Source organism: Chiloscyllium punctatum, chromosome 30 (genome assembly GCF_047496795.1).
Source record: "Chiloscyllium punctatum isolate Juve2018m chromosome 30, sChiPun1.3, whole genome shotgun sequence".
Classification (NCBI taxonomy): Eukaryota; Metazoa; Chordata; class Chondrichthyes; order Orectolobiformes; family Hemiscylliidae; genus Chiloscyllium; species Chiloscyllium punctatum.
In genome coordinates, this window is record NC_092768.1 from 12,731,099 (window position 1) to 12,751,460 (window position 20,362).

Here is a 20,362-nt window from a genome sequence, read left to right on the forward strand (position 1 = left end):
TTTTCGACAGTATTCACTCTAGAAAACGACAATGTTGTTGAGGAGAATACTGAGATACAGGCTACTAGACTAGGTGGGATTGAGGTCCACATGGAAGAGGTATTAGAAATCCTGCAGAGTATAAAAATAGATAAGTCCCCTGGGCTGGATGGGATTTATCCTAGGATCCTCTGGGAAGCCAGGGAGGAGATTGTCGAGCCTTTGGCATTGATCTTTAAATTGTCACTGTCTACAGGCATAGTGCCAGAAGATAGCAAATGTGGTTCCCCTGTTCAAGAAGGGGAGTAGAGACAACCCAAGTAATTCTAGACTAGTAAGCCTTACTTCAGTTGTTGGTAAAGTGTTGGAAAAGGTTATAAGAGGATTTATAATCATCTAGAAAATAATAATTTGATTAGGGATAGTCAGCACGGTTTTGTGAAGGGTAGGTCATGCCTCACAAACCTTACTGAGTTCTTTAAGAAGGTGACCAAACAGGTAGATGAGAGTAAACTGGTTGATGTGTGTATATGGATTTCAGCAAGGCATTCGATAAGGTTCCCCACCGTAGGCTATTGTACAAAATGCGGAAGAATGGGATTGTGGGAGATATAGCAGTTTGGATCAGTAATTGGCTTGCTGAAAGAAGACAGAGGGTGGTGGTTGATGGAAATGTTCATCCTGGACTCCAGTTACCAGTGGTGTACCGCATTTTTATAAAAGGCCTGGATGAGGGTGTAGAAGGGTGTGTTAGTAAATTTGCAGACGACACTAAGGTCGGTGGAGTTGTGAATAGTGACAAAGGATGTTGTAGGTTACAGAGAGACATAGATAAGCTCAGAGCCGGGCTGAGAGGTGGCAAATGAAGTTTAATGCGGACAAGTGTGAGGTGATTCAGTTTGGTCAGAGTAACCGGAATGCAAGGTACTGGGCTAATGGTAAGATTCTTGGTAGTGTAGATGAGCAGAGAGATCTCGGTGTCCAGGTACACAGATTTTTGACAGTTGCCACCCAGGTTGACAGGATTGTTAAGAAGGCATACAGCGTTTTAGCTTTTATTAATAGAGGGATCGGGTTCCAGAACCATGAGGTTATGTTACAGCTGTACAAAACTTTGGTGCGGCCGCACTTGGAGTATTGTGTACAGTTCTGGTCACTGCATTATAAGAAGGATGTGGAAGCTTTGGAAAGGGTGCAGAGGAGATTTACTAGGATGTTGCCTGGTATGGAGGGAAGGTCTTATGAAGAAAGGCTGAGGGACTTGAGGCTGTTTTCGTTCGAGAGAAGAAGGCTGAGAGGTGACTTAATAGAGACATATAAGATAATCAGAGGGTTAGATAGGGTGGACAGGGAAAGCATTTTTTCCAAGTATGGTGACAGTGAGCACGAGGAGACATAGCTTTAAATTGAGGGGTGATAGATATAGGACAGATGTCAGAGGTAGTTTCTTTTCTCAGAGAGTAGTAAGAATGTGGAATGATTTGCCTGCAATGGTAGTAGATTCGTCAACTTTAAGTACATTTAAGTCATCATTGGATAAGCGTATGGACGTACATGGAATAGTGTAGGTTAGGTGGGCTTCAAATTGGTATGACAGGTCGGCGCAACATTGAGGGCTGAAGGGCCTGTAATGTTCTATGTTCTATGTTCAATTCTTTCAAACTCAGCGTAAGTCTGACTTGGCTCCCTCTTTATGTTTGTGAACAACTGTCTATATGCTACTGGTACCAATTCATAAGCACTTAAAATAGCCTGTTGAACCTCTTCATAATCCCATGACACCTCATCTGACGATGCGGCAAATACCTCACTAGCTCTGCCTACCAGTTTATTCTGAACTAGAATTACCCATAAATCCTCGGACTACTCTATCTGCCTAGACAATGTTTCAAATGAAATAAAGAAAGCTTCAACATCTTTCTCATTGAAATGTGGCAGAGTTTTGACATATTTATATATATCACTACCTTTTCTTTTCATCTCCATCCTGTTAACTTGGCTTTGCTGACTAAGTCGCAACTTCTCAAGTTCAAATTCTCTCTCTTTTTGTCTCTCCCGTTCTTCTCTGTCATTTTGCTCAGCTAAGAACCTTCTCTCTCTCTCTTTTTCCTCTCTCCTCTCTCTATTTCTTTTTTTTTCTCGCTTTCTCCTCTCTCTCTTTCCTTCACTCTTTCCTCTTTCTCTCTTTGTTTATCTTCTAACTCCATTTTCCTCAATTGTAATTTCAGTTTTTCTACCTTTACTGCACTTGTCTGTTTCTCTGACACACCTAAATGTTTGAATAACCCCTTTACAATTTCAGCTTTACTTTTGTCCTTGGTTAAACCCAAATCTAACTTATTTGCTAATTGTAAACGTATGGTCTTTATCTTTCCTTCTAAACTTCCTTGGAAAATTTGAGAATCATCTTCAAATCCCAGAACCTCTTCAGCAATTTTAAGAGCCATTTCTCTCACTGGGGAAATGTTCCTCCAGGAAAACAAGGTGAAAAGTCCAGCAATGTCTGGAAGTGCAGTCAATGTCTGTGATGGGGAATGATGTTTTCAATATTAATCTTTTCATCAGAAACCATGATTGTGTTTTCTTTACCTGAATCACCAAAGACCTTTCCCATTTCACACTGATCTCTTTGGGAGGGATAGTTTTGATATTCTCATCCTCACCAGCTGACTTTTACAATTGGCATACCCTATTTATAACAACCGAATGCAACACCCGAAAAGAGAACACCACTCACTGTATCTGAGTCCAATAACTCTAAACCCAATCTGGAATTCAAGATTTTAATCCCGAAAAGTGACTCCAATTTGTTATGAACGAGTCCAAACCCCTCAAAACATCTCAAGCAGATATCCTACACCCTAACCTTTGCTTATTTTAAAGGTATGGCATTGCTTTCCGGATGCAATTTGATTGGTCAAAACCAACTTTATTCTTACATTAAAGTTACGATAGAAACAAAATAAAAGAATTGTCTTAACTGTAACATGTTCAAAACACTTACCAAAATAATGTTTATATTATCTATTACTAATTGACTGTTCATCATAACAGCATGCTATTAAAAACCTTGACAAAGACAAATTCAGAACTCAGAAACACAATCCAAGCAGTGTGAGAGAACATAAGGTTTTGCAGAGAGAGAGAGAGAGAGAGAGGGAGAGAAAGACAGATCTGTATCTTCCTCCAAAATACTGTCTTCAATTGAAAAGCAAAACCTCCAAAGCCCTGGGGTTTGTGTGTTATTAACCCCTCTTGCTCATACTTCTTTTGGCTGCGTAAAAAGAAAACAAAGCTAGCTCTACTGCTGGGCCCAGTGCGGACAGTTAGACTCCAAGCTTACAAGATTTATTTTCAAAACAAGCATAACAGAGCAAATCATTCTTAAACACATATCTTGTAACAGTCATTTCCACCTGATTATCCCAAGAGGAAACTCTGCCATCACAAATTGAAATATATTGATCCCCCCTTGACTTCCTGCCCTCCCAGGTCACACATCAGTTCCCAGTTGATGAGGCACCATGCAAAAACAGGCCCTTTGGCCCACTGGGTCTGTACTGACCCAGATAACAGCATCCCTCTCAGACCCAACCCATTCCTTCTTTGCACGTGTAACTTTGTATCCCTCACTCTGTTCAATCATCCCATGATCTTTGTATCTGCCTGTACTGTGAGCAAAACAAAAGTTTACACTCTACTTAGGTTCATGACATTAAATAAATCAAAGCAAAATGATTGAGACTGACTGATGCCCGGGAATGAGCTGAATTGCATTGAATGATGTCTTTACTTTCCTGTTGTGTAGCTCCATTTATTCACTGCACTTTCAATTCCCAGTCAGTCTGGTCCCTCCTCCATCCTCCTTTACTATTTCCTTTCGACTTACACTTGGTTTCCGTTTCACTTTTGACAGCTCCTTCCCCCAAGATGAAACCGGAGAACATTGCCAGGTTGCATTAAGCTGCCCCATTAAAGGAAGACACACACACAGTCTGGGTGATCTGAGGAACGGCCTCACTCCAAGCTGTAGGAATGTTTCCAGAGGACTGTTCCTGAGACACATCCAGCAGCTGCCTGGAAGATGTTGAACAAAGCTCAGCCACAGAGAGCCAGTCACCCCCAGCACGGTCACTGGGAGACAGTTCCTCAGAATGGAACCAAGTAGAAACCTGGTTCTCTATTCAACTTCAATATCTCAAACCAAAGGAAGTGTGGAGGCTGGTACAATTCTGATGCTGTGCATCTAAAAGACTCTATTCCTCTGTCTGTCTCAAGATCAGGAAAAGCTTGTGTCATATCTGGTCAGTTGTTTCAGGAATGGTGAGCTGCTTCTGAAGCAATGCACAAAGTGAGTTGATGTTCTGACAAACTCATGGACAGGTGACAAGAATCTTCAGAAGGGGGTGGACTGGGATGTGGAATTCTCTTTCCAGCTCCGAGAACTGGATTGAATCTCACTCCAGGTGAATGGGAGATATGCATTTCCTGGCTCCAAGGTGCTGGGACTCCGATGAGGATTAGTTTTGGGGCTGGAGCACAGCCAGATCCCATCATGGGCTCCTGGTTTGCTGAAAAGTTCCCGTGGGAGGAGAGAGTCAATAGGATCCACAGCACTAACCTCGTGGGAACTGAGCCCATGTCTGGGAAAAACTACTGTGCTGAATGGAGGGATTGAGACTGGGCAGTCCTGGTCTCTGTGCTCTGATATTGGCTCGATGGTACATTGGGGAGATCATGGATGAACACTGACCAACAAAACCTTGCTGCTAACAGTGGATCCTCTTTCATCCTCGGAATATAATTGGATAGCAAAGTGAGAATGTGATGCCCATTGAAGTGAAGAAGACTTGGTCTGATGGAGAACTCATGACCCTTCAAGCCCTCTCCCTGCCCCCTCTCTGAGAGAGGGAGATACAATCAGAGGGAGAATTGCTGTTGTGGATACATTTTGATAGGGATTGAATGACCCTGGTGGGAATTCCCCGGACTATCTGCGGAATTTAACGGGAACCAGCAGTGAGCCCGGAAAAATGGTGCAAACGGCACCAACAGGATTCCTACTGGTCTCCCGCCCAAGCTGCAGCCAATTCTGGGCCCACCCTTTCAGAAGGATGTCAAGGCCAAACGGTTGGTGCAAGGGGAGATTTCCCAGAATGGGACCAGGGATGAGGTTCTTCAGTTCTGTGCAGCACCCAAAGCGAGGATTGAGAAGATCCTGGTGGATTGTAAGGGAGCGGTGAGGAGGTGCTGGGCAATATGTTTTAGCTTGTGTTTTCCACAAAGTCAAACACAACTTGGCCATCCATGCCTGCGGCTGCTTTGGGACTGAAGGATATGAAGGAGAGCAGCAGGCTACCAGTCACTCCCAGGTCAAAACCCCCACCCCCTCCCATCCTCTCTCCACCCACTACCCACTCCTAACTAACCTTCTCTCTGTCGCTATCGCTGCTCGAATGCTGTTTATTCCCCGTTCTGCTATGGAGGTTGGCTCCGCATCTCACAATGGGCGGGAAAGATACTGGAATTCCCTGTTTTTTTCTGCAGTGAACACCCTGAGGGAGTGACTGAGTTGAATGTGTTCAGCAATGCAGGAAATTTGGAACTGGGAGTGGTTTGAATCAGGAAGTGCTGTGTGTGAACATGGATTCTAGACAGCAGATCCACAGTTTGACCAAGGATGTAATCTGTCCCATATGTTTGGATTTCTTCACCGATCCGGTTATACTGGAGTGTGAACACAACTTCTGCCACTGCTGCATCACCCAGAGTTGGGAAAAGCAGAAGAGAAACTCCTGCCCGGAATGTAGACAGGGGATTCCAGACAGAAACCTCAGAGGAAACCGGGCCTTAGCGAATCTGACCGAGAAAGCTCGAAAATTAAGTCTGAATCCAGAAGAGAAGGAAAGTAAACATCACTGTGAGAAACATCAGGAAGGACTGAAGCTGTTTTGTGAAACTGACAAGAAATTGGTCTGTGTGATTTGTGTAGTTTCACCGGAACACAAATCTCACAACTTCCTGCCGATTAAAGACGCTGTTGGAATCTACAAGGTAAAAGGAAAGAGATTTCACCCCTGATTATTTCATCACATTTTCATGGTCTCACACTTTTATTTTCTGACTTTCTCTCCCAATCCCAGGATCAGGTGAAATCTTCCTTGGATTCTCTGACAGGGAAGAAATGGGCTGCTCTAGAAATGCAATAGAGAAACAGAAGATTTCCCAAATTCGGGTAAAATCTCTCTGAGCTCAGCTTCTGCATTTGATTGGGTCATTTGTTGTCTTTTTGCAGAAACATATTGTGTTAATATTTCTCCTGATAGGAAGAATCCAGCCGTGTGCAGACCGACATCAAATCCGAGTTTGTTAAAATGCACCAGATGCTGACTGAGAAAGAGCAGAGTTTACTCCGAGATATCCGGGAACAAGAGGAAAACATTCTCAAAACAATGGAGCAAAAACTTTATGTAATTCAAAAGCATTTAAATTCTCTTCAGCAGAAACTCTTCAAATTAGAAAAACAGTTGGAACAAAAGGATGGAGTGATATTTCTGAAGGTGATTGATTATATTTCAGTTTAGTTCAGTGAAAGTGTGACTGTGAACTGTCCCAACATGATGCAGACACCCATCCTCCTTCATTCCCCCTGTTACTATCTCCCTCTGCTCCTTTCTCCATCAGGGGATTCTCTACTCTCTTGTTCAGTGTATGTTCTTCAATCACACTGTGTGACAGTGGATTGCACATTCTCAGCACTTTGTTGCTAAATACCTTTCTCCTGAACTCCCCATTTTTTATTATCTGTAACTGGATGATATTCACAGGTTCATATTTTCAGATTCCTAGGAAGGATATTGGTGAGGCCTCTTCTGGAATACTGTGTCCGGTTCGGGTCAGCAAGTTTTTGGAAGAATATTATGAAGCTGGAGAGGGTTCAGAGGAGAGCAACTTGGATGTTGCTGGGTTTGGAAGGTTTGAGTGATAAAGGAAGGTTGGATCGGCTGGGACATTTTCCACAGGACCGTGGGAGATTGAGAGGCAGCTTGTTTGAAGTTTATAAAATAGTGAAAGGTATAGATAGAGTTAACGACAGTTGTCTTTTCCCAAGGATGTGAAATTTGAAGACTGGGGGCTGCATTTTTAAGATGAGAGGAGATAGATTGCGAAAAGATATGAGAGGCAAACATTTTACACAGAGGATGTGGAATGAACTTCCTGAGGAAGGAGTGGATGTGGGTCCAAAGACAATGTGTCAAAGACATGTGTTTAGGTTCCTGAATAAGAAAGGTTTGGAGGGATAAGGGCCAGTAGCAGGCAGGTGGGATTAGTTTAGTTTCAGTGTGGACTGGTTGGAACAAAGGGTCTGTTTCTGTGCTATATGACTCTGTGACTCAAAGTGGAAACATCTTCTTTGAATCCATCAGTTTGTCCCCTTTCTTAGTCAGATCTTTCCCCCAGTAAAATATATTCATGTTTCCTTCAATCCTTTGCAGGAGTTGAGAAGTTTTTTTATACCTGCTCCAGGTCTTTGAGGTTCTTTGTGTCACATCCTCTTTCTATTCCATGTCGACAACAATCACAATTGGCAATTCTCAGCAGCTTGTAACAATGTGAGTGTAATTGCTGCTTTCTGGATGTAGACAGTCAGTCTCTGTCAACTCAGATTGATGTTTGGTTTATTTCAGGAGGAAGCATCTCAGAAGAGAAGGTAGGACATGCACTTTACTGAAACTCAGTGCAAGTTTGTGGATTTAATCAGTTTATGGTGTTTATGGTGAATTTATAGTCAATCAATTTGTAATATTTGCAGGATTAGTGAAAAGACAAAAAACCTGTCAATTACAGACGGTATCCTGTCCACTGTAAAATTCGAAAACCTTTCCCTGTTTGCTGTGTTGAACACCATTAAACCTGGTAACGTTCTGATAAGTTCCTCTGTCCTGATTTATATTTTATAATTTGTATTGGTGTGTGTGCAAATATCAGAGATGGTAGAATGAAGCACTTAGCTATGAAGAAAGCTGGTTCACACTGGCTCTGACTGTCCTGGACACTGACACAGCATTTTTCTCAGTGTACCATAAAGGACCCCTCACAAAACTGGAGTCAGTAGGAATCAGGGGAAACTGTCCACTGGTTAGAGTCAAACTGAGCACAAAGGAAGGTGGTGGTGATTGTTCAAGTGCAATCATCTCAGCTCCTGGACATTTCTGTAGGAGTTTGTCAGAGTAGTATCTTTGGCTGCAAAGGAAAATGGGGATATTCACCGATGATTGTGCAATGTTCAGCAGCATTTACAACTGCTCAGATAATGAAACCTTGTGTGTCCAATTACAGCAACTATCAACATCCTGGATGTTTCCATTGACCAGAAACTGAACTCACCAGCCATAGGCACTTTATAGCTACAAGAGGCTGAAAGGTCTGCAGCTAGTAACTTACCCCATGATCCCCCAATGCTTATCCCCCATTTACAAAATGCAAATCAGAAGCCTCTCCACTTGCCTGGGTGAGTACAGCTCCAACAATACTGAAAAAGCTCAACACAATCCAGGACAAAACAGTAATGGTACCTCATCCTTCAACTCTGAATTTCACTCCCTGCACCAGCAACACACAGTTACAGAAATGTGTACCATTTACAAAAAATACAGAAACTCACCAAGGGTCCTTAGACAGCAAATTCCAAATCTGCAAGCTGAACCATCTGGAAGGGCAGGGACAGCAGATAGATAGGAACAGCACCACATGTTATTGAAGCCATATACCACACTGAATTGGATCAAATGTTTGGAAATCATCCTCATCTCTGCCTTAAATGTGCGACCCCTTATTCTGAGACTATGCCGTACGGTCCTTGACTCTCTCACAATGGGAAACAATCTGTCCACATCCAACCTGTCAAGTCCTTCAAGAATCTTTCATGGTTCAATAATGTCATGTCACATTCTTCGATATTCCAACATGTACCGGCCCAAACCACTCAATCATACCTCATAACATACCTCCACTCCTGAAACAACCCTAGTGAACCTTCTCTGAACTGCCTCCAATGCCACTGTATCTTTCTCTTGATAAGGCACCAAAACTGATCACAGTATTCCACCTGTGGGCTGACCAGTGCCTTGTACAGTTTGAGCAAAAGCTTCCTACTTCTACATTCCATTCCCTTTGAAATACAGGCCAACATTCCATTGGCCTTCCCTGTAAACCTGAACCTGGATGCTATTTTATTGTGATTCATGGATGAAGACTCCCAAATCCCTGAGTTCCATAGCTTCCTGCAGTCTTTCTCATTTAAATAATATCCAGATCTTCTATTCTTCCTGCCAAAATCCATCACATCAAATTCCTACATTATATTTGATCTGCCAAGACTTTGCCTACTCTTTTATCCTGACTATGTCCCTCTGCAGATACTTTATGTCACCCTCTCCTATTCACCTATTTTCTGCAAACTTGGTATTCACTTTCTTCAACTGAGTCATTCAGATATTTTGTGAATAATTGTAGCCCAGCACTGATCCTTTTGGCTCACTAGTAGTTACTAGCTGTCCTGAAAATGTCCCATTCATCACAATTCTCAGTCTTTTATTGGTTAAACAATCGTCTCTCCATTTTAATAAATTACCTCCAACATGGGTTCTTATCGTCTTCAGTAGCTTAATGTGTGGCACCTTACCAAATGCCTTCTGAAAATCCAAATATATCCCATCCTCTATTTTCCGTTCATCTTTCCCACTTATTACCTTTTCAAAGATTTGAAGTAAATTTGTCAGACATGATTTCTCCTTCCTGACTCTGCTTCATCATATTACATTCTGTTGGGTGTTGAAGTGGCAGGCAACTGGAAACACAAGGTCATTTTTACTGACAGAGCAGAGTATTCAGCAAAGCAATCAGCCCCAGTTTGAATTTATCTCCTAAATGTAAAGGAGACTGCATTGTGAGCTGTGGATTCAGTGAAAGGGGATTCTGGATTAGGGTGGTGCTGGAAAAGCAAAGCAGTTCAGGCAGCATCCAAGGAGTAGGAAAATCGACGTTTCGGGCAAAAGCCCTTCATCAGGAATACCGGCAGAGTGCCTAAAGAGTGGAGAGATAAATGAGAGGAGGGTGGGGGCGGGGAGAAAGTAACATAGAGTACAATAGGTGAATGGGGGAGGGGATGGAGGTGATAGTTCAGGGAGGAGGGTGGGGGAAGGTAGCAAAGAGAACAATGGGTAAATGGGGGTGGGAATGAAGGTGATAGGTCAGAGAGGAGGGTGGAGTGGATAGGTGGAAAGGAAGATAGGCAGGTAGGACAAGTCATGGGGTCAGTGCTGAGCTGGAAGTTTGGAATTGGGGTGAGGTGGGGGAAGGGGAAATGAGGAAACCCGTGAAGTCCACATTGATGCCCTGGGGTTGAAGTGTTCCGAGGTGAAAGATGAGGCGTTCTTCCTCCAGGCGTCGGGTGGTGAGGGAGCAGCGGTGAAGGAGGCCCAGGACCTCCATGTCCTCGGCAGAGTGGGAGGGGGAGTTGAAATGTTGGGCCACAGGGCGGTGTGGTTGATTGGTGTGGGTGTCCTAGAGATGTTCCCTAAAGCGCTCTGCTAGGAGGCGTCCAGTCTCCGCAATGTAGAGGAGACCGCATCGGGATCAACGGATACAATAAATGATATTGGTGGATGTGCAGGTAAAACTTTGATGGATGTGGAAGGCTCCTTTGGGGCCTTGGATAGAGGTGAGGGAGGAGGTGTGGGCACAGGTTTTGCAATTCCTGTGGTGGCAGGGGAAGGTGCCAGGATGGGAGGGTGGGTTGTAAGGGGGCATGGGCCTGACCAGGTAGTCGCGGAAGGAATGGTCTTTGCGAAAGGTGGAAAGGGCTGGGGAGGTAAATATATCCCTGGTGGTGGGGTCTGTTTGGAGGTGGCAGAAACGTCGGCGGATGATTTGGTTTATGCGAAGGTTGGTAGGATGGAAGGTGAGCACCAGGGGCGTTCTGTCCTTGTTACAGTTGGAGGGGTGGGGTCTGAGGGCAGAGGTGCGGGATGTGGACGAGATGCGTTGGAGGGAAATTGCGGTCTCTAAAGAAGGAGGCCATCTGGTGTGTTCTGTGGTGGAACTAGTCCTCCTGGGAGCAGTTACGGCGGAGGCGGAGGAATTGGGAATACGGGATAGCATTTTTGCAGGAGGTAGGGTGGGAAGAGGTGTAATCCAGGTAGCTGTGGGAGTCGGTGGGTTTGTAAAAAATGTTGGTGTCAAGTCGGTCATCATTAATGGAGATGGAGAGGTCCAGGAAGGGGAGGGAGGTGTCAGAGATGGTCCTGGTAAATTTAAGGTCAGGGTGGAATGTGTTGGTGAAGTTGATGAATTGTTCAACCTCCTCGCGGGAGCACGAGGTGGTACCAATGCAGTCATCAATGTGGCGGAGGAAGAGGTGGGGAGTGATGCCAGTGTAACTACGGAAGATGGACTGTTCTACATAGCCAACAAAGAGACAGGCATAGCTGGGGCCCATACGAGCTCCATGGCTACCCCTTTGGTCTGGAGGAAGTGGGAGGATTCGAAGGAGAAATTATTAAGGGTGAGGACCAGTTCAGCCAAACGAATGAGAGTGTCGGTGGAAGGGTATTGTTGGGGACGTTGGGAGAAGAAAAAATGGAGGGCTTGGAGGCCCTGGTCATGGCGGATGGAGGTGTAGAGGGATTGGATATCTATGGTGAAGATGAGGCGTTGGGGGCCACGGAAATGCAAGTCTTGGCGGAGGTGGAGGGCGTGGGTGGTGTCTCAAACGTCTGTGGGGAGTTCCTGGACTAGGGGGGATAGGACAGTGCCGAGGTAGGTAGAGATGAGTTCAGTGGGGCAGGAGCAGGCTGCGACAATGGGTCAGCCAGGGTGGTCAGGCTTGTGGATCTTGGGAAGGAGGTAGAACCGGGCAGTGTGGGATTCCCAGACTATGAGGTTGGAAGCTGTGGGTGGGAGATGTCCTGAGGTGATGAGGTTCTATATGGTCTGGGAGATGATGGTTTGGTGATGGGGGGTGGGGTCATGATCGAGGGGGCAGTAGGAAGAGGTGTCCTCGAGTTGACGTTTGGCTTCAGCGGTGTAGAGGTCAATGAGCCAGACTACCACTGCGCCCCGTTTATCCGCTGTCTTAATGGTGAGGTTGGGATTAGAGCAGAGGGATTGGAGGGCTGCGCGTTGTGAGGGTGAGAGGTTGGAGTGGGGGAGGGAGGTAGACAGGTTGAGGCAGTTAATATCCCGGCGGCAGTTGGAAATGAAGAGGTCGAGGGCAGGTAATTGGCGGGGTGTCCAGGTGGATGCAGTGTGTTGGAGGTGGGCGAAGGGGTCCTCGGAAGGTGGGCGGGAATCCTGATTGTGAAAGTAAGCTCGGAGGCGGAGGCGACGGAAGAATTGTTCGACGTCACGTCGTGTATTAAATTCATTGATGTGTGGACGGAGGGGGATGAAGGTGAGTCCTTTGCTGAGGACTGATCATTTGTCCTCAGTGAGGGGGAGGTCTCGAGGGATGGTGAAAACTCGGCAGGGCCGGGAGCTGGGATCTTGTATGGGTGTGGAGCTGGGAGTGGGGACGGAGCCTGTAACTGGATTGGGTGTGGTGGTGAGGGGAATGGGGTGGTGTTCCCCTCAGGGTTCTGGGGGGGTGGGGATGGTGGTAGTGGGATCTGTGGGGGCGTGTCAGCAAAATGCAGGTGAGTGGCGGTGGGGGCGGAAGTGGTGACAAATGTGGCAGTGGGGGTGTGGCGGGGGGCGGAAGTCACTGAGCGTGTGACTACAGCGACGATGTGAGGGGCGGAAGTTATGTGACGTGTGGTGCATGAGGAATTGTGAGGGGCGGAAGTGGCTATGATGGGGGCGGAAGTGACATCATCAATCAGTGTGGGGCTGGTAGTTTCACGAGCCGCATGGCTAATGGTGTCTGAGCAGTTCCAGAGGCCAGGGGAATTTTCTGGAATGTTTGAGGAGTGCTGGTTATGGAGGTGAGTAGATAAAAGTTTGTTGTACTTACAATTTTTGATGTTTGAGACAGTGTTGAAATACTGTTTGTTGAGAGTATGAATTCTCCTGAAGTTATAGTAAAGGGGGGATTCAGTGAAGTGGAAGTGTATCAGTGCTTCACCTGGAAGGTGTGTCTGGGACCTTGGGGAGTGAGGACAGAGGAGAGCAACGGGCAAGTGTTGCACCTCCTGCAGGAGCAATCCATTTTCACCGGTTCCCATTTCCTGTTTGTATCCATTCAGCGTTTCCCCCTCTCACAAATTATCCCATTGTCTCCTTCCCCATCTTTTCTCATTCCATGCACATTTGACTCATTTCTTCCCCCCACCCCGCCAAACACACAGCCCCAAACACACAGAAACACCCATCACAGACAGATCACCTCTCCCCCCCCCGCCCACACACACGCGCATCCCACAACAAAATCCTTCACCACACACGCAACCCATTCCTCTCACATAGCTACACCACAGACACCTCACCCACACAAATACATTCCCCAATAAACACAGTGACACATGCATCCCTTCACACAGACACATCTCCCACTCACACACATCCCTCCACACACATATATATCCCTCCCACACACATCCATGTTTCTGCCAATTTTAAAAATTATTGTGAATCCTTTTCCAGGGAAATATTTATGGTTCATATCACAGCACATTCTTCAGTTTATTTCCTATTTCTGTTTCCAGGGTGGAAGGGAATTTGTGAATGTGAAAGTAAGATCTTAACTTATTTTTAACACACAGGAAGGTAATAAGCTCAAAAGCTGACAAATTAAAACAATATTGAAAAGTGTGGTGCAGGAGGTGTGGTGCCTGATGAAGGATTTATGCCCAAAACATCGATTCTCCTGCTCCTCGGATGCTGCCTGACCTGCTGTGCTTTTCCAGCACCACACTTCTCAACTCTGACTCTCCAGCACCTGCAGTCCTCACTTTCTCCAACTTAAAACAATGTCCGTGTGAAAATCCCCGAAGAACATTGTACATCAGAAACAGGAGCAGGAGTGACCCCTAGAGCTTTCTCTGTCATTCATAAAGATCACGGCTGATCTGATTGTGACCATAACTCCATTTTCCTGCCTGACTCCCTCATTGATTAAAAACTTGTTTAACTCAGCTTTGAATCTATTCAATAAACTGGCCTCCACTGCTCTCGAGGGGGGGAGAAAATTCCAAAGATTAATGATCCCGAGACTCAAAATCCCTCCCCATCTCCATGTTAATTGGCAGGGCCCTTACTTTGAAACTCTGTCCCTGGTTCCATGTTCCCCCACGATGGGAAACAACCTCTCAATGTCTACTCTGTCAACACCATCGTCATCTTATACATATTAATAAGAACCTCTCATTCCTCTAAACTCCAATGAGTACAGTCACAGCCTGAAACCTTTCATCACAAGGGAACTGCTTCATCCCAAGAACCCACCGAGTGAACATTCTCTGACCTGTCCCCACTGTTTCAATAAAGCTCTTTCCCAATGTCCCCTATTTCAGTCTAACCAGTACCAGCCGAATTGCTTTCCATGGCATTGGATTTTAGGAGGTTTAATTGGTATTTTGAGATCAGATTCAGCATTTCCAGTTTCAGTTTTGTGAAAACACATTTCACTCCACCATGATATTGGAAAATAATGAATGACAGTGAGAGTCAGACAAACAGGAGTTTGTCCTCAGAGGCAGCTGGGGCAATATTCCATTGAGTGTCAACTGAGAGAAAAAGCTTGAAAAAGGCTGGAACGACATACAAGCAGGAGAGGTGAACTTGAATAAATTATTTTCCTTTTTTTTACATTTGCAGCTCTCACTATCGACATTCACTCACTGCCTCAAACTGCACTTCACTAAATGAGGCTGACCCATACACACCCACACTCACATCCACACACACATAAATCCCATCCACACACATACATCTGCACTCCCACACACACACCCCCATGAATATATCTCCCATACCCACATCTACACCCCCCCATACACACATTCCCCCCACCTCACACACACACATTTCCTGTCTCTCCCCCCCCCCAACATCTTCCACACAGACACACATATCATTCACCAGCCACACACATTCCCCCTAAACACACACATCTCTCCAACACACACATGCATAGTCCACATAGACACACACACAAATCCCAACCCACATGCTCATTCGACCTCCCCCTCCAACACACAATTCTCCCCACACACACATTTCCCCCACTTTGACTCACACGTGCCCTACACCCAACAAACACACACACACATTTGTCTCTAAAACTCTTTTTTTCTCCCAGTCTCTGTGATCCTGTGGAAACAGCACATCCTGAGCTCAAGGTCTCTGAGGATCTGAAGAGCCTGAGATGGACAGGAAGCTGGAGGAGCCTCTCTGACACTGGGAAGAGATTTACACATTGGGCCTGTCCCTGTGCCCTGGGATCAGAGGGATTCACATCGGGGAGACATTACTAGGAGGTGGGGGGAATGAATGGTAAGGTCTGGGAGTTGCCTCAGAGTCTGTGGAGAGGAAGAGAGGGGTCAATCTGATCCCGGAGAATGGATTCTGGATCTTGGGTGGGATAAGGGTCAGTTTTATATAAACTCCTCTCCTCAATCCCCTCTCCCTGTCGGTCTGACCCCCAGGAAGGTGGGAGTTTATCTCAGTTATGAATCTGGGACAGTTTCATTTTACAACACGGACACCGAGTCCCATCTCCACACCTTCACTGGGAATAAATTCACTGGGAAACTTTATCCTTTCTTTGGGATTTGGGAAATAAAATGTTTCTGAGAATCAGCTGTTAAAGGGGCGGGGCCTCGGGACTCCCTGACCTCACAATGACCTGACCCTGGGGTTAGGGTCAGAAACCCTCATTAAAAACAGGATGTTACAACATGTGAATACAAAATATGTTGAATTTCAAGATTATGCTTTGTAAAATCACAACTAAAGTGTAAATAATTCACATACAAATTATAAATGTCAGATGGTGAAAATAAAAAAAGTAAATTAAATCTCTTGTGTCTCTTCTTCCTTCATTTACTCCCTGCTTCAGTCCCATCCTCCATCTCTTCACCTGTTTCCCAGCCTGGAGCTGGGATTTCTCTGCGTTTCCATTTCTCACTCTGCACCCGGAACATGAGACCCTGAGGGGGATATCTACACACTGAAGGATGATAAAGCTGCACTTTCACAGCATGCTTCATTGAATTGGAGATGCCGTTGTTGGACTGGGGTGTACAAAGTTAAACATCACACAACACCAGGTTATAGTCCAACAGGTTTAATTAGAAGGACACCAGCTTTCGGAGCGTCGCTCCTTCATCAGGTGGTAGTGGAGTTAGGATTGAGCCCTCCACTACCACCGAAAGCTAATGTTCTTACAATTAAACCTGTTGGACTATAACCTGGTGTTGTGTGATTTTTAACTTTGCTTTATTGAACTCCTTGTATTATTTGGGTGGGGAGAACAAAATCCAATCTATCCCAGGATTTCCAGCATTCCCAGTATTTAACTCCAGCTCTGTCTCCACAGCTGTTGCCAGACTTGCTGAAGATTTGCAGCATTTTCTGATTTTATTTCAGATTTCTCGCTCGCCCCACACCAAGGGGTTTGATCGTGTGACACCGCCATCTGGTGGATGTGATCGTCACTGAATGGTATAGGGGCAGCAGTACCGCCTCGCGACAGGCGGTGGCGGTCTTGTACCATGTCTTTGAAAAGACTCCAAAAATCATCTATCAATTTGTAAATTATTTGAAAAGTAAACGTTTCTAGGGTGGACATGCTGCTCCTGAAGGTGAAGTTGAAGTAGCTTCCGCTGGAGATGTCTTCCAGACAACGAATATCTTTATTTATTTCAAATATATACTTTATTAGAGTCATAGAGAGGTCCAGCATTGGAACAGTTCCCACTAGTCCATGCTAACCAGATATCCTAAATTAATCTCGTTCCATTTGCCAGTATTTGGCCCATATCCCTCTGAAGATCTCCCAATCATATGCCCATCCAGATGCTTTTTAAATGTTGTCATTGTATCAGCTTCCACCACTTCCTCTGGCAACTCATTCATACGCTCACCATTCACTGTGTGAAAAAATTGCCCCTTAGGTTCCTTTCTGGTCTCCTTCCTGTCAGAAGGATGTTGTGAAACTTGAAAGGGTTCAAAGAAGATTTACAAGGATGTTGCCAGGGTTGGAGGGTTTGAGCTATAGGGAGAGATTGACTAGGCTAGGGCTGTTTTCCCTGGAGCGTCGGACTCTGAGGGGTGACCTTAAAGAGGTTTATAAAATCATGAGGGGCATGGAAACAATAAATAGACAAAGTCTTTTCCCTAGCATGAGGTAGTCCAGAACTAGAGCGCATAGGTTTAGGGTGAGGGGGGAAAGATATAAAAGATACCTAGGGGGTAACCTTTTCACGCAGAGGGTGGTATGTGCGTGGAATGAGCTGGCAGCGAAAGTGGTGGAGGCAATTGCAATATTTAAAAGGCATCTGGATGGGTATATGAATAGGAAGGGTTTGGAGGGATATGGGTTGGGTGCTGGCAGGTGGGACTAGATTGGGTTGAGATATCTGGTCGGCATGGACGGGTTGGACCGAAGGGTCTGTTTCCGTGGTGTACATCTCTATGGCTCTTTTAAAAACATTTGGAATTTCTTCAGGGAAGGGCATCGACTGCATTTACCCCATTTGACGACATGCAACTCCAGACCTATAGCAATGAAGTGAAAACATGATCTTTTAATTCCCGGATGAAACAGGCATCTGGTAAGTTGCCAGATCAAAAATATGATTGGCTTTATGAACACGTGCATGATATTTCCTTGGAAACCGATAGCCTGACATGTTCTCCCACTGCCAACCAAGAATACAACTGCAATGTGGTTCTCACACATCTTCAGAGCAGGTTGTGGTACTGTCCCAAGTGTTAACAATATGCTAAATAAATAACCTTAGCAACACCATTGATATTGGCACCAAAGTATTCAGGGCTGTTTTAATATTAGGGCACACAAAATAATTTGCAATCATTTCTTCAATACAGAAGTAACACAAGTTTCTGTAACACAAGTTACAATAGCAGTAAAGAGCTTCTCCCTCAGATTCAAGTTATTAAAAATTGTATTTAAAATTTTACAATGAAATAGCAATGATAGGAGTTTCAGAATTGATCACTTCACAGTCGGTTGCTTAACTGCATTAAGAAATTCTTGTCCTGAATGTATACACAAGTTTTCTGGTGAGCTTTTTATCTGTCGCCAATTAATTTACTAGATTCAGATTGAAAATCTTAAATGACAAATTTTACTGTCATCAAAATGAGTTCAAGCGCAGGCTAAAGATAGCACACTGATCAATTTTAGCCTCAGTTCTTATTGCTATTGAGTAAACATTGAAAGAATTGGGACTGTCTATGTTGTCTTTGGTAATAATATTAAAGTAAGTACTTTAAAAAGTTTTGAGTTATAACTAACGCTGTGATCACATTATGAGACAGTTTTATTACTGCACTCTAATCACTGTGCTCAGTTTATCACTTGCAATTTATCAAAATATATTTTCAGTAATGTTAAATGTTGCTGAAGATATTTTAACAGGGGAAGTTTAATTCTGCTTCGTTCTTGGAACATGAAGGGGAGATTTAACAGAGGCTTTCTGAATTATGGTGGGGGTCTCACAGAATGATCAGGGAGAAAGCATTTCTTCAGGATGAATAATCAGTAACCAGAGGATGTAGGATTAAGAAAACTGAGGTTTCAGAGTGGTGTTGTTGTGATGCGGAATGCGATGTTTGTAACAATGTCCCAAAGAGAGAACAACACAAAGTGGAAACGCATTCAGAACAATGAGGGGGGAGAAAACAAACTAAAAATCTCTGTCAAAGAGCTGTCACAGGCATGGAAGGCCAAACGGCCTCATTTCCTACATCAGGCCAAGAATGTACCTGCTTTTTGCTTGAATCACTTCCTCTGCAACTCCGTTCTCCCCTTCCCCACTCCCCACATGATTGGGATTCACTCTCAGTGAGAGAGGGTTATAGGACCTTGGGTATGCAATGGGATCACTCATACATTCAGGGAATGTGTAATTTACATCAGGAATACTTGCTCCACTGTCACCCCAACACAGATGCACAGCACTAACTATACCAGTTAATCAATAATGAGGGGCCTTGTGCTGGTAACTTTGTTGTGAATAATGAGCTGGTAGATAAGACTTTCACTCAATATCTTAGGCTGGAATAAAGCTGGTGACGTGGGAAAGACATTGGATAAAATTGGCCCTCAATGCAAGTGGGCAAGTAATTTGAGATCTGCACGCTTTGCATACACATGCAGAAGAGGTTTAAATCCAAACTCTCATTTGACACATCATCCGAAACCAAGAAAATGTGTGCGAACTGATTTAAGGTTCATCCGTCATTACATTAATGCACCAACAAACTCTGTACCATTAATGCAACAAAAACCAGCAATAATTCAAAATCAAACCAGTCTGTTAATTTGAGGACCAGGCCACATACCAATACCCTAACAGGAAGCATTTTCACAAACTGCCTGGTATTCTGATAGCCTGTACAGCATGGGAAAGCTAATCTAAGGATATACAGCCACCACTGGTCCAGTTGTTCACTTTTAAATTTGCAGTTAGCTTATGTTGTCCACAAAACACTAAACATTGATCATTGACAGCAACAGTTTGAAAGCTGCCAGTGAGACCATGTTGAGGGCTCACTTTATGTTGGGCTGTACCATCCGCCATATCATAGCTAGTCAGGGCGCACTGAACACAAGCAACAGCCACCAAGTAAATACCATCTCATTAATGTTCAATTATCCTCTGTGTCCTTAAACTCTTCGGTGTCTCTGAGTGAATGGAGATTACAGGATGTGCTGAGTGAGCATCGCTGGCAGTTTAAAGAAAGCTGTAGGTCGGACAGAGGCTGGGAACAACTGAATAAGTGACTCAGGAGGAGTGTTCCTGTTACAAAGAATGGCGCTACCACATTTATACTGGCTACCACGCATTGTGAGGAACTGGAGTAACCAGACACATCTGCCCCCTGTAAACAGTGGAGGAATTGTATAAAATGTTGTTGATTTGTCTATATCTCCATTCATAAAATAGCAATTCAGCAGACACGTTTTGCCACACCTGGACAACTGTATTCCCTCGGTGACACTGACAAGGAAGGTCTAAAAGGTGCAGTGAGAATCTAAGGCTTCTGAAGGATGTGAATAATATATTATTTATGGAGAAAGATATAGAGGCAAATGACTGGAAGGATATAAGAATACACCAACGGAATGAGAAAAAATAGTGTGTGCTGAGCGTTAGCCTTGGCAAAGACCAGGAGGTTCAAATGGTCAGCTTTG

At 44.6% G+C, this 20,362-nt stretch overlaps 1 protein-coding gene across 1 annotated transcript in view; it reads left to right on the forward strand.

The window, feature by feature from the left end:
• Positions 1–5,061: 5,061 nt before the first annotated feature.
• LOC140455086 (uncharacterized) overlaps positions 5,062–20,362 on the forward strand; it is a 66,976-nt gene continuing 51,675 nt past the window's right edge. The window contains 5 exon segments of the mRNA XM_072549750.1: positions 5,062–6,033; positions 6,123–6,183; positions 6,186–6,214; positions 6,306–6,562; positions 7,769–7,896. Of these exon segments, the coding sequence (XP_072405851.1) occupies positions 5,623–6,033; positions 6,123–6,183; positions 6,186–6,214; positions 6,306–6,562; positions 7,769–7,896 (886 nt within the window). The 5' untranslated portion in view covers positions 5,062–5,622.